The following is a 13241-nucleotide window of genomic DNA, read 5'->3' as shown; positions in this document are numbered from 1 at the left end:
TAATAATAATACCCCGTCCATCTGGCTGGGTTTCCCCAGCCACCCTGAGCAGCTTCCAGCACAATTAAAAACATAATAAAACATCTAACATTAAAAATGTCCTTAAACAGGGCTGCCTTCAGAAGTATTCTGAAAATCGTATAGCCATTTATTTCCTTGACATCTGATGGGAGTGCTTCCCACTGTTCCCACTGAGGGGGGTGCCACTACCGATAAGGCCCACCAGGGGGTGGAGAGCAGACGGGGATGGGGCGCACCGCACGCAGGGGCGTGATGCGCATCCTGGGGGCACAGCACGTCGTCTGCAGGGCCGTGACACCCAGCACGGGCAGGGGAGGGGAGCCACGATGGCACCCGACCAGGATTGCACTGCCAGGGGTGGTGCGCTCCCCCCGCACTCTTCCTCCACCAGTGGACCCTCTGCCTGGTTCCCTGTAGCTTCACTTCTCGCAGACCACACCTAGACATGTCTCTCTGTTCCATCTGAATGAGGAGAAACAGTTGAGATGTTAGACTAGTGCTTGAATGTGGTGATGGGCTGGATGTGGGCCAATAAACTGAAGCTGAATCCTGAAAAGATATGTGTCTCAGGGAGCTTGCAATTGCTTGGGGTGAACACCATGTAACTATGATGTTTCTTGTTGGTTTGTGTCCAACCAATCAGCATTACAAAGCCTAGCTATGGATGTAATATGCAAAATTTTCTTACAATTGTAAATCATAGTACCTTTGTTTTTTATTGAATATAGCACTGTAAACCACATGCACCATTGTAATGGATTGCTTTGTTTGTTATTTCTGCACCAGGTACAGCAATTAGCCCCCCAGTTCCTCCACAACCTGTCCTTTATTTTGACCAACCAAAGGTGGCAACCCTATCCACCCATCAATCTCCTTTATTGGCATAGAAAAAGTGCATCATATACATGGATCAGTACACAGCACAGTTAACAAAACAAAGTAGGAAATATTTTAGGATATCCTCCTTCAATAAGGGGGCCAAGTACTTATCGTATATTTTTTTCATAAAATGGGCAATAAAATAAAACGTGTGTGATGCATTTGACCTGTTTAGTGGCACAAGATCAGTATCTTTCAGAGTATGGGATTTTTGAGAATCTACCTTGCAAAACTGTTATAACCTGCCCTGGGACTTTAGACTAAATGTAGGTAATAATAATAATAATAATAATAATAATAATAATAATAATAATAATAATAATAATAATAATACAAACCTTGACTACAGCTTGTAGTTAGTCTAGGAAAATAGCCAACAATTTATTTATTTTAAATCCACATTTAAAACAGTATAATTGTCAATTTTTTTAAAATAGTAAATTTTATTTGCATTTTCCACACAACAACAAAAAATGAAAAATAACAATACACAAAACACAAAAACAAGCATATAAAAATAAATCTATATCTATATCTAAATCTATATCTTATACCTCCACCCTGCTTAGGTGGCGAGCCGATTTGGGCTCGCCCGCAGAGGCTGATGGACCCTGATAGATTCCGTCAAGCCTTGCGGGACCTTGCTCCCTGGCGACTCATTGACTGAGCTTGTTGAGGGCTGGAATATCCAGCTCCTGGCAGCCATCGATGAGATCGCACCTAAGGGCCCTCTGCGACCCCGCAGAAACCAGGCTCCCTGGTTTACCGAGGAGCTCCGGAAAATGAAGCGGGACCTCAGACGGCTAGAGCGAGTATGGCGGGGTGCCCGTGACGGAGCCTCAAGAACATCTTATAGGGCTTTTATGAAAACCTATGAGATGGCGGTGAAGGCTGCTAAGAAGTCTTACTTCTCGGCCTCCATTGCATCTGCTAGCTCTCGCCCGGCGCAATTATTTAGTATAATCAGGTCTTTAACTTCCCTTGAGGGACAGCCAAATTTAAATAACAATTTGGCACACAGCTGTGAGGCATTTGCGAGCTTTTTTGCGGAGAAGGTCTTGTTGCTCCGCCATGACCTCCCTGCCAATTTGGATACAATAAAGGAACTGGAGGCCCCTCGACTGTCCTCGGGTCCAGTATTGGACCACATCGACCGGATATCCCCAGCTGATGTGGACAGACTCCTCCGAGCTGGAAAGCCCACCACCTGTCCTCTCGACCCGTGCCCGTCTTGGCTGATTAGAGCGTGTCCAGACGAGGTGCGGGCCCTCCTGGGGGATATCATCAATTTGTCCCTTGGCACGGGGACATTCCCTGCGGAACTGAAGGAGGCAGTGGTGCGCCCGCTCTTAAAGAAAACATCATTAGATCCTTTAGATCTATCCAATTACCGCCCGGTTTCGAATCTTCGTTCCTGGGTAAGGTGATTGAGAGAGCGGTTGCTGAACAGCTTGGTAGGTTTCTGGATGAAACATCGGCTCTGGATCCATTCCAGTCCGGCTTCCGCGCTGGTCATGGGACCGAGACGGCTCCGGTCGCCCTAACAGATGATCTTCGTAGACAGCTGGATCGAGGCGGGTTGGGGCTGCTGATTCTTCTAGATCTGTCAGCAGCTTTCGACATGGTCGATCACGAACTCCTGGACCACCGCCTTGCCGACGTGGGGATCCAGGGCACAGTCCTTCAATGGCTGCGCTCGTTTCTCTCTGGTCAGGGACAGAGGGTGGCGCTTGGGGGGGGGAATTGTCATCATGCCACTCCTTGGTGTGTGGAGTACCTCAGGGTGCGGTTCTCTCCCCGATGCTTTTCAACATCTTTATGCGCCCCCTCACCCAGCTTGTCCGGAGTTTTGGGCTGGGCTCAGTATGCTCAGTATGCTGATGACACCCAACTCTATCTGTTGATGGATGGCCATCCTGACTCGGCCCCAGACACACTGACCAGATGTTTGGAAGCTGTGGCTGGATGGTTACGTTGGAGCCGGTTGAAGCTAAATCCTTCGAAGACAGAGGTCCTGTGGCTGGGACGGGACGATATGGGATTGGGGGGGCAACTCCCATCTCTTGCGGGGGTGCAATTAGTGCCAGCACCGTCCGTTAAGAGTTTGGGTGTAATCTTCAACACCTCCCTTTCCATGGAGGCGCAGATTGCAGGTATAACAAAGGCGGCATTTTTCCATCTCCGCCAAGCTAAGCAGTTGGCTCCTTACCTCTCTCGCCCTGACCTAGCCACTGTGATCCACGCGACGGTCACCTCCAGACTAGATTATTGTAACTCGCTCTACGTGGGGCTGCCCTTGAGACTGACCCAGAAACTCCAGCGGGTGCAGAATGCTGCAGCGAGACTCCTTACGGGGTCTTCGCTGCGAGATCACATTCACCCGGTGCTATACCAGCTGCACTGGCTCCCGGTGGAGTACAGGATCAGGTTTAAGGTGCTGGTTTTAACCTTCAAAGCCCTATACGGCCTAGGACCCTCGTACCTACGGGACCGCCTCTCTTGGTATGCCCCACAGAGAAACTTACGGTCTTCAAATAAAAACACCTTGAAGGTCCCAGGCCACAGAGAAGTTAGGCTGGCCTCAACTAGAGCCAGGGCTTTTTCGGCTGTGGCTCCGATCTGGTGGAACACTCTGTCACAAGAGACTAGGGCCCTGTGGGACTTGACATCTTTCCGCAGGGCCTGCAAGACAGAGCTGTTCCACCAGGCCTTTGGCCAGGGCACAGCCTGACTCCCTCCCTCGGCAATCTTCGTGGAGCTCTGGCCCAATGGTTGCCAGTGGTTTGTTTTGAATTAATTTTATAATGAATGATTTTAGAGTGTTGTTTGTGCTGTACTTTTGTACTGTTGTATTGTTGTTAGCCGCCCTGAGTCCGGCTTCGGCTGGGGAGGTCGGGATATAAATAAAATTTATTATTATTATTATTATTATTATTATTATTACAAATTAATAATATAAACACTAAAAAGGAAAACAAACATTGACTTCCACCAATCCCACAACACCTCCTTTACCTCTCATTGTATCTTCCTGTTTTCCTGATCATCCGTATCCTAGCATCTAGATATAAATCCCTCTTTCTTATCCTTTCACTTCACAAGGTTATTCCAGACTCCGCCAGATTTCTGTCCTCGAACCTTGGCTTTTAAGATATTCATTTAGGCACTCCCATTCCTTTTTCACTTCACTTTTTGGTGGAAGTGGAAAGAAATAAAAGGATATTTAAATAAATGGAATAATTTGAACTTGTCTTTATGGGGTAGGCTATCCTTGATAAAAATGTCAATTCTCCCAAAAATTCTCTTTCTTTTCCAGACGATCCCAATAATTATTGGGACAAAATGTTTTAAAGGCTGGCAAAGGGATCTTTCTAATTTTATTTGGCAGGGTAAGAAGCCAAGAGTAAGGTTCAAAGTATTGATGGAGCCCAGAGAAAGGGGCAGGTTCGCGATCCCAGACCTCAAGCTGTATTTTGAAGCCACATGCATGACGTGGCTGAAAGATTGGATGTTGGACAGATATGGAAATCCTAGACCTGGAGGGCTGGGACAAAGTTTTCGGGTGGCATGGCTACCTGGATCATGATAAAATAAAAGCACATAGAGGCTTTACTAATCATTTGGTGAGAAAGGCCCTATTCGAAGTTTGGGAAAGAAATAAAACAACTCCCTGGTGGCTATCGCCTATAGAGTCATGAGCCATGCATAGAAATAATATGAAAGACAGTTGGCTAACGTATAGGGAACTCATAGAAGAGATAAAGGATTGCCCGACAGTAAAGAAGTTTGAAGAATTAAAAGAGAGGGGGGGTGAATTGGTTAGAATATTTCCAATTAAAAACGATATTTGAGAAGGATAATAAACTTAAGGGGTTTGATAAAAAAATCTCGGTATGGGAGAAGGAAATCTTATAACCAACCAACAGACTCTCTCAAAAATATATAAATGGTTACAAAATGGAAAAATAGAAAAGGAGGAAAAAGGTGACGCTATTAAAAAATGGGAACAACATCTGGGCCACTCAATTGAATATAATGAGTAGGAAAGATTATGGACAAAAAATACAAATTTTACAGCATGTTATCTAATGAGAGAGAACTATATGAAAATGCATCACAGGTGGTACCTGGCGCTAGAAAGGCTGGCAAAAATGAATAAAACATATAATAAGTGCTGGAAATATAAGAAACAAAAAGGAACCTTCTACCATATGTGGTGGACATGCCCTGAAATTGGGAAATTTTAGAGCATGATCAACGAAGAAATAAAGAAAATACTAAGAATATAGATAGATAGATAGATAGATAGATAGATAGATTCTTTATTGTCATTACACAAGTGCAACATTGCACAAGTGCAACGAAATTGGATGCCATCCCTTAAAAAACAACAAAAGCAAAACAACAACAACAACCAAACAAACCACATTCCAGCCACACCCACACCCACACCCATCAAACTCCCAGGTCACACTATCGAGTTACAGCATTCAAAAAGGCCACAGCTCTTGGATAGAAACTATTTTTCAGTCTATTTGTCCTTGACTTGATGTTTCTATATCTCCTGCCAGAAGGCAGTAGTGCAAACAGACTGTATCCCGGGTGAGATGAATCCTGCAGGATGTTGTTTGCTTTCCTAAGACAACGGGAACCGTACAGTTCTTCCAAAGATGGGAGAGGATGACCAATAATCCTTTGGGCTGTGGTTATGACCTTCTGGAGCACCTTCCTCTCCCTAGCTGTACAACTGGAGAACCAAGCACAAATACAGTATGTGAGAATGCTCTCTATGGAGCCTCGATAGAAGGACACCAGCAGTCTCTCACTCAGATTGTTCTTCTTTAAAAGTCTGAGGAAATAAATTCCCTGCTGGGCCTTCTTCACCAGAGCAGTGGTATTTGCGCTCCAAGTCATGCCCTGATCTATAGTCACTCCCAAAATCCTGAATTCCGCCACCCTCTCCACCCGTTCCCCGTTGATATACAAGGGCTGAATGTCCGCCTTTTTTTTCCTGTAATCCACCACCAATTCCTTGGTCTTAGCCGTATTAAGAGCCAGATTGTTCTCTCCACACCAAACACAGAGCCGCTCCACCTCGTCCCGATAGGCGGACTCATCCCCTCCTGAAATGAGCCCCACCACCGTAGTGTCATCAGCAAACTTGATGATTTTGTTGCTGGAATAGATGGCTGTACAGTCATACGTATAGAGAGTATAGAGCAGGGGACTCAACACACAACCCTGTGGTGAGCCGGTGTTAAGGCTAAGGGCTGTGGACATATGTGACCCTACTCTAACCCTCTGAGAACGGGTTTACTATATCATATAGTAAAAGGCCAGAGGCATTCCTTTTAGGAATTTTAAATGACTATATTCCAAAAGACAAAACTAAATTTTCTTATACGCGACGTCTGCAGCAAGAATCCTGGTGGCTAAGTATTGGAAAGGGAATCAGTTACCCACTAGGGGAGAATAGTTATGTAAGCTTTCAGAATATTTAGAATTAGCCAAATTGACAGATATAATAAGGCAGAGTATAATTGTCAATTAAGGAAAAGAAAAACTCACTTTTTCCAATCCACTATATGCCCAGTCAATCATGCAATTAAATTCCCATCCCCCTAAACAACAAAAAAGGCACGAAATGCTTCCGTATAACATATAATTAAACATATAACTTATAATTAAAACACAAAGTAACAAATATACTATATATTTCACATCTGGTGGAAAGTATTTTTTAAAAAAATAGTTTTCATTTGATTTTACAAATTGATTCACACTCCTAATCACAAAAAAATTTAAACATTTGCACAAGATTTTTTCGAATCTCAAGACTCCCCTCCTCCCCTCCGTGGGTTCTTTAAGTAACTTTTATAACTTCATATTATAAGGCCTTCTTTGGCCACCTCATGAGAAGAGAAGACTCCCTGGAAAAGACACTGATGCTGGGAAAGATGGAGGGCACAAGGAGAAGGGGACGACAGAGGACAGATGGTTGGACAGTGTTGTTGAAGCTACCAAAATGAGTTTGACTAAACTGCGGGAGGCAGTGGAAGACAGGAGTGCCTGGCGTGCTCTGGTCCATGGGGTCACAAAGAGGCGGACACGACTAAACGACTAAACAACAACATAACAATACCAATTTATAATACAATTACTAATCGTTCAACAATTATATCCAAAGTCAACAATTATATCCAAAGTCAACAATTATATCCAAAGGCAACAATTATATCCAAAGTCTATGTATCACTGCAAGAATAATTTGAAACCTGCCAAAGAGTCTAAGTGTTTACAGTGGTCTTTCAGATATAAATTTGTCACATTCTTTATTGAAGTTTTGATCCTCCTGATTTCTTATTTTCCCGGTTAGTCTTGCCATCTCTGCGTAATCCAATAGCTTTATCTGCCAGTCCACCTGGTAAGTATCTTGTCATTTTTCCAATTCTGGGCAAGCAACATCCTTACAGTTACATCTGGTGAAAAGTAAAGTATCCTTATTTGTTGTGCGCTTCTTTTCTCCTGGGTGTTATGGGGACTGTGATTTTCGCTTCCAAATGCCATTGTCTGTCCACAATTGCCAAAATGCAGGCAACGTGCCATCAGTAAGCTACTTCTTCCAGAAGGTCTTATTTTCAGACTACTGTAAAAGGGCACATCAACACCATACATTTCAAACACTGCCACTTCAGAAGTCCTGGCTTCCCCCAAAGAATCATAGAAAATCTAGTTAGGGCTGCTTATGTATGTAGTTAAGTCCGCTCAGTGCACATCCAGTGCCTTTTGTCATCTGAACTGGTTTGCTGCAGATCCAGGGTTCTTCACTTCGGCCGCTGGAGCTGGCAACACCTTGATGGTTTATATAAGCACATTCTCCTCCTCCCCGAATTTTAAACCTAAAATTTCAAACAGAACATATGTTGAAATAATAACAACAATAGTTTTATTATTTATATGCCACCCATCTGATTGGGTTGTTCCAGCCACTCCGGCCAGCTCCCAACAAAATATTAAAAACATAATAAAACATCAAACATTAAAAACTCCCAATACTGGGCTGCCTTCAGAAGTCCTCTAAAGGTTGTACAGTTCTTCATCTCCTTGACATCTGATGGGAGGGCATTCCACAGGGCAGGGGCCACTACCAAGAAAGTTCTCTGTAACTTCACTTCTTGCAGTGAGGGAACTGCCAGAAGGCCCTCGGAGCTGGACTTCAGTGTCTGGGCTGAACGATGGGGGTGGAGATGCTCCTTCAGGTATACAGGGCCAAAGCTATTTAGAGCTTTAAAGGTTATCATCAAAGGCTCCTAGGTGCCGAGATCCCTTCAGTTCCCCAATAAAATATTTGAGGGGGCTGCCCCCCAAAATTAATGGGCATTGCCACTCAAATGGTGTGCATGTGCTGCATCTTGTGATCAGTTATATGAGGCAGGTCCAAGCGGGAGATAACCAGAGCATGCAGCACTCTGGTGAGACAGTGCGCAGGCAGGCAGGCAGGCAGGCAGGCAGGGTCTCAGCCGGTGTACCAGATGGAGCCAGCAGAATTGACCTGAGCCTCCATGGACGGTTGTGAGTCCAAGATGACCCCAAGGCTGCACAGCTGGTCCTTTAGGGGCCCAGTAACTCCATTCAGGACCAGGAAATCCCCCAAACATGCCCGCCCGCCTTCCCCCAGAATCTGTACTTCTGTGTTGTTGGAATTCAACCTCAACCCATTAACCACATTCCATAGAAAATATCCATAGAAATATCCCTGAGAACTAGCATAAATCAAGCAGCGGGAGAAATGCCAAGCATAGGTTCAGGGAGGCCTAGAAGCAAATTTTCACCTGAAGAAGACAATTGCAATCATATTCATATAATACAAATATTCATATTTCTAAGCAGCTTTTCTACCAAAATATTTTCTTTAGAATCTGGCCTAGAAAGGAAACATAAAACTGAAAATAAACTTCTATGTGTGCTTCTCACCACAAGGTGGAGCTCTGTGTATAATAAGCGAGAAGGCTTCTGGTCAGTTCCTCCACATTCAGGCAGACTACAGTGGTACTTCGGGTTACATACCCTTCAGGTTACAGACTCTGCTAACCCAGAATAGTGCTTCAGGTTAAGAACTTTGCTTCAGGATGAGAACAGAAAAAGCACGGCGGCGGCACAGCAGCAGCAGGAGGCCCCATTAGCTCAAAGTGGTGCTTCAGGGTAAGAACATTTTCAGGTTAAGAACAGACCTCCGGAACGAATTAAGTTCTTAACCCGACGTACCACTGTACTAGTAACAATTGTGAAACTACAAATGTGCCTTTGACAGTGGCGTGTAGTGAATTTTTTTGTAGGGGAACAGTTAGGACAAGTGGCGCCAGCTTGTGATTGGAGTGGGGTGGGGAACAAGTGAAGTTGCAACATTGCCGCGTCCAACACAGGCATCATGCCTCCCTCTCTAAGCCAGGCAAAAGCTTCTTGGGCTTTGGGAAGGAGGCGCCAGGTTTTAATACGTCAATACTCTTATTTACTGGGAACATTTAGGGAACTAGCCTAGTCCCCCTAGTCCATGGGTAGGCAAACTAAGGCCCGGGGGCCGGATCCGGCCCAATTGCCTTCTCAATTCAGCCCACGGGCGGTCCAGGAATCAGCATGTTTTTACATGAGTAGAATGTGTGCTTTTATTTAAAATGCATCTCTGGGTTATTTGTGGGGCATAGGAATTTGTTCATTTTACCCCCCCCCAAAAAAAATATAGTCCGGCCCCCCACAAGGTCTGAGGGATAGTGGACCAGCCACCTGCTAAAAAGGTTTGCTGACCCCTGCGCCTAGTTCATTGACTGCATGCCACTAGGCTAGGACCAGGAGCTTTTGAGTCCTTGAGGAATATACGTAGTGCTTTTTCAGAGGGTACTCAATGGTACTCAGTACCTGCACCCTTTTTTCTTTTCCAAATGTTAAAAGCATGGCACTTGCTATAAGAACTTCATGGTGAATATTGGCACCTTATTTTCTATATTAAAAAAGCACTGCATATGTTGCTCCTCAAAACACACCTGTTTGGGCAAGCATTCCCTTGATCTTTTCACTCAAACTATTTTAACTGTTACACTGTTTTAAGGGACTTGTTTATTACACATTTTCATTGTGGATGCTCACCAGTTATTGAAAATGGTGCCATCGATCCATTTCCAAGGCTCCTGGTCATTCATCTTTTGGAGACCAATCCAGTAGTCAGCAGGACCTTTGTACCGTCTCAAAAAGCTCTTAATAAAGAAAATAAATAAATAAATAAATAAATAAATAAATAAATAAGAAAGAAAATACATTTCCAACATTCATCCAATTGTGAATCAACTGCATTTGGGGCTGCAGACTGTGCTCTGCATCTTTCCACTCACCATCTCCTCTTGGGAGTCAATCACGACCAAAGAGGCATCGAAAGAGGCACAGTAATTCTGGCTAGAAGTCCAGTTTCTGTAACTGTCCGAAAAATAGTAACATTTCCTTTGGTAGCCAATCCAGCCGTCCGGACAGTACTCAGTTGGAGTGGAAGGAGAAGGTAGGGCAGGTGGCAATACTGCACAACTTTCTAGAAAGGTGTCAGAGAGTGAGACAGATCACTATCTATAGGTTATAAATAGTCCTACCCAAAATAAAGGTCAGGCAATGTACTCCACTCATCAACATTATATCTGTGTGCTGCCTTTCCACAAAAGGAACCCTGTTCAAAGCAGCTTGCAACAAAGAAAATGGAAACACATCTCAAGCAGCATAAGGACAATCGCATAAAAATATAGTAAAACAAGAAAATCTTTAATAAATAATTAAAAAATAAAAATATCGTATAACAACATAATTGCAAATACACCACACAGAAACTGTGTGCAGGAGGTCTCCGGTTGACCCCCATCATCTCCAGGCGGGGCTGGATAAGGGTGGGGAAATGAGGGTAGGAGGGAGGGCAGACAGCCCAGTGCCCATCTCTGTCTAAAACCTCAGGAGCTTGCAGGACATAGAGCAGCTTCTCTTGTGGCTCAGCCATAGATAGCAGACCTCAATTGACTATCCATGAAATACACAGCCAAGGTCTAGTTGACTCTCCCTGAGATAGGCTTTTGATTAGAATTGTATCGTACAATTTAAATCACTTGAAATTGTGTGCGTATTGTGTGTGCGTATTGTGTGTGCATATTGGTCTGTTATTACAGTACATGAAGTCTACCTTGACTGAATGCGGGCCCCCATCTGCAACTGCTTCCAGGCTACCTCAGCTGAACACCAATAAAGCTATTCTAGCTGCTGAGGAGAGGAAATCTGTGAGCAGGTGGCCTGTTGATAACCTGGCAGAAGTCACAGAAAAATGGCTCTTCACTTACTTGATAAATCAATGCTGCTGCTGATGATGATGATGGGAATGATCAGAATGACATTAAGCAGCAAGCTCACAATTATTACAGAAAAAGCGAGTTTCTTTTTTCCATTATTGCTCAAACCTGCAGAGGGAAATAAAGTGTTAATGTTTCCTTGGTTTCAGCAAGATGCCGGACAAGTCCTTCTAGAAACTCCAGTACCTGGGGGGCTCCAAGTCTACCAAGGCTTGGGTATTCCACCCACATTGAAGGTGTGCGTTCAAGCTTTCATCACACCAAGATGTCATACCACTCAACAGTCCTGATTTATGCGGGACATCCTGGAATTACAGAAGCCAATCCTGGCTTCTGATTGCATCCCAGACTGTCCCATTTTTTTGTCTGAGTCTGACTTGTGGTGCAAGTCAGGTGGGGACCAAAAAAATAAACGTCCCAATTTTTGTCAGTGAGATGCTGGAAGGGTATGAGAGGAACCAAGTTCACCGGTGGCATCATGAAGCTCATAGGTTTGGTGCCTCCCACCACAAAGTCAGCCAACTGGTATGCCTTGGTGCATGGCTGGTGAGTCACCAGTTATTTATTTTATTAAAAAGTATTCACATGCCACCACCTCCTAAACTATCAAGGTGCTGCACAATAATGTTTACTGTATAGGCCTGAATATAAGCCTCACTTTTTTCCAAATTCTGACAGTGAAAAGTTAAAGTGCAGCTTATATTTGCGACCTTACAAAAGTGGGCTTGGAGCGAGCATTTTCTCTCTCTCCCCCCCCCCTTTAATTTTAAAGGTGTGGCTTATATTTGGGTGCAGCTTATATGTGGGCCAATACGGCATGCAATATAACAAAAATCACCAGTAGAAATAGTAAATAATAATAATAATAATAATAATAATAATAATAATAATAATAATAATTAATATAACTGGAAAATAAACATTTTAAACAGATGTATAGGCTTGCTGGCATAAGAAAAGGTCTTCAAGAGATGCCTGGAAGTCAGAAATGAATGATGCCTGATGTATCTCTGCTGGAAGAGCTTTTGACAGATTGAACTGGTGGCGCTAAATGCCCAACTTCTAGCTGAGGTCACTTGGGCTTCTGAGACACGAAGACAACCAGATGTGCTCCTGTGAATGATCTTAATGATGAAGCTGGGATATAAGGGCTCAGGTGGCTCTTAAGGTATCCTGGACCAAAGTTCTTTTGGTCTTTGTATATGTAGACCAGGCATAGGCAAACTCGGCCCTCCAGCTGTTTTGGGACTACAACTCCCATCATCCCTAGCTAACAAGACCAGTGGTCAGGGATGGTGGGGATTGTGGTCTCAAAACAGCTGGAGGGCCAAGTTTGCCTATGCCTGATATAGACTTTGAACCTGGCTTAGCAATGTATGTGTATCCACTGCAAACATTTTAGCAGAGGTGTCACGTACTGTCAACTATCTGCCTCCATCAGAGGTCTAGGCATTCTGCAAAATCTGGAACTTCACAGCTAGGCTGGAGGGCAGCCCCACATAGAGCACTGTAGTAATCCAGCTTCTTTTTAAAAGCAAATTTGAAGGGACTGCAAGAACTGAATGGAATGCATAGCTGTCAACATTTCCCTTTTTAAAGGGAAATTCCCTTATTCCGAATAGGTTTCCTCACAAGAAAAGGGAAAAGTTGACAGCTATGATGGAATGTGATACATGCCAAATGCCACGTGGACAATGCCAGAAGACAGAGGGAAGCACAATCCGTTGTGTGAATTATTAAAGGTTAGCCAATGTATGTACGCATGTGTAAGCAGGGAAATTTGAAATTTTACTGTTTGTATAAGCTGAGCACTTGCTCTTTTAGAGGGTTTGTAATCCCATCCAGAACAGGTAAGTAGCCTACCTCCTGGCAATGCAGCTGTTGTAACATCAGTCCTGCTAAGGTGGACTTCCAGAAGTTATGCGTGTCTGTGTAAATTGCCTAATAGTGGCAGCCTTGTTAAATCCCCTG

General features: G+C 44.0%; 2 protein-coding genes across 3 annotated transcripts in view; both read right to left on the bottom strand.

Annotated features, from left to right (window-relative positions):
- LOC309365116 (uncharacterized protein) overlaps nucleotides 1–13241 on the bottom strand; it is a 152827-nt gene that overhangs the window by 40300 nt on the left and 99286 nt on the right. The gene's annotated exons all lie outside the window — the stretch shown is intronic.
- LOC309365130 (C-type lectin domain family 2 member H-like) overlaps nucleotides 7133–13241 on the bottom strand; it is a 63600-nt gene continuing 57491 nt past the window's right edge. For both annotated transcript variants that reach the window (XM_081903302.1, XM_081903301.1), the window contains exons 3-6: nucleotides 11262–11378; nucleotides 10284–10474; nucleotides 10042–10148; nucleotides 7133–7799 (exon numbers count right to left, since the gene is read on the bottom strand). In XM_081903302.1, coding sequence (XP_081759428.1) covers nucleotides 7634–7799; nucleotides 10042–10148; nucleotides 10284–10474; nucleotides 11262–11378 — 581 coding nt within the window. In that variant the 3' untranslated portion in view covers nucleotides 7133–7633. The remainder of the gene's footprint in view (nucleotides 7800–10041; nucleotides 10149–10283; nucleotides 10475–11261; nucleotides 11379–13241) is intronic.

The sequence above is a fragment of the Podarcis melisellensis genome (genome assembly GCF_964234715.1).
Source record: "Podarcis melisellensis genome assembly, chromosome: 2".
NCBI lineage: Eukaryota > Metazoa > Chordata > Lepidosauria > Squamata > Lacertidae > Podarcis > Podarcis melisellensis.
The sequence above is the reverse complement of the archived record's forward strand: the minus strand, read 5'-3'. Positions and strand labels throughout refer to the sequence as shown.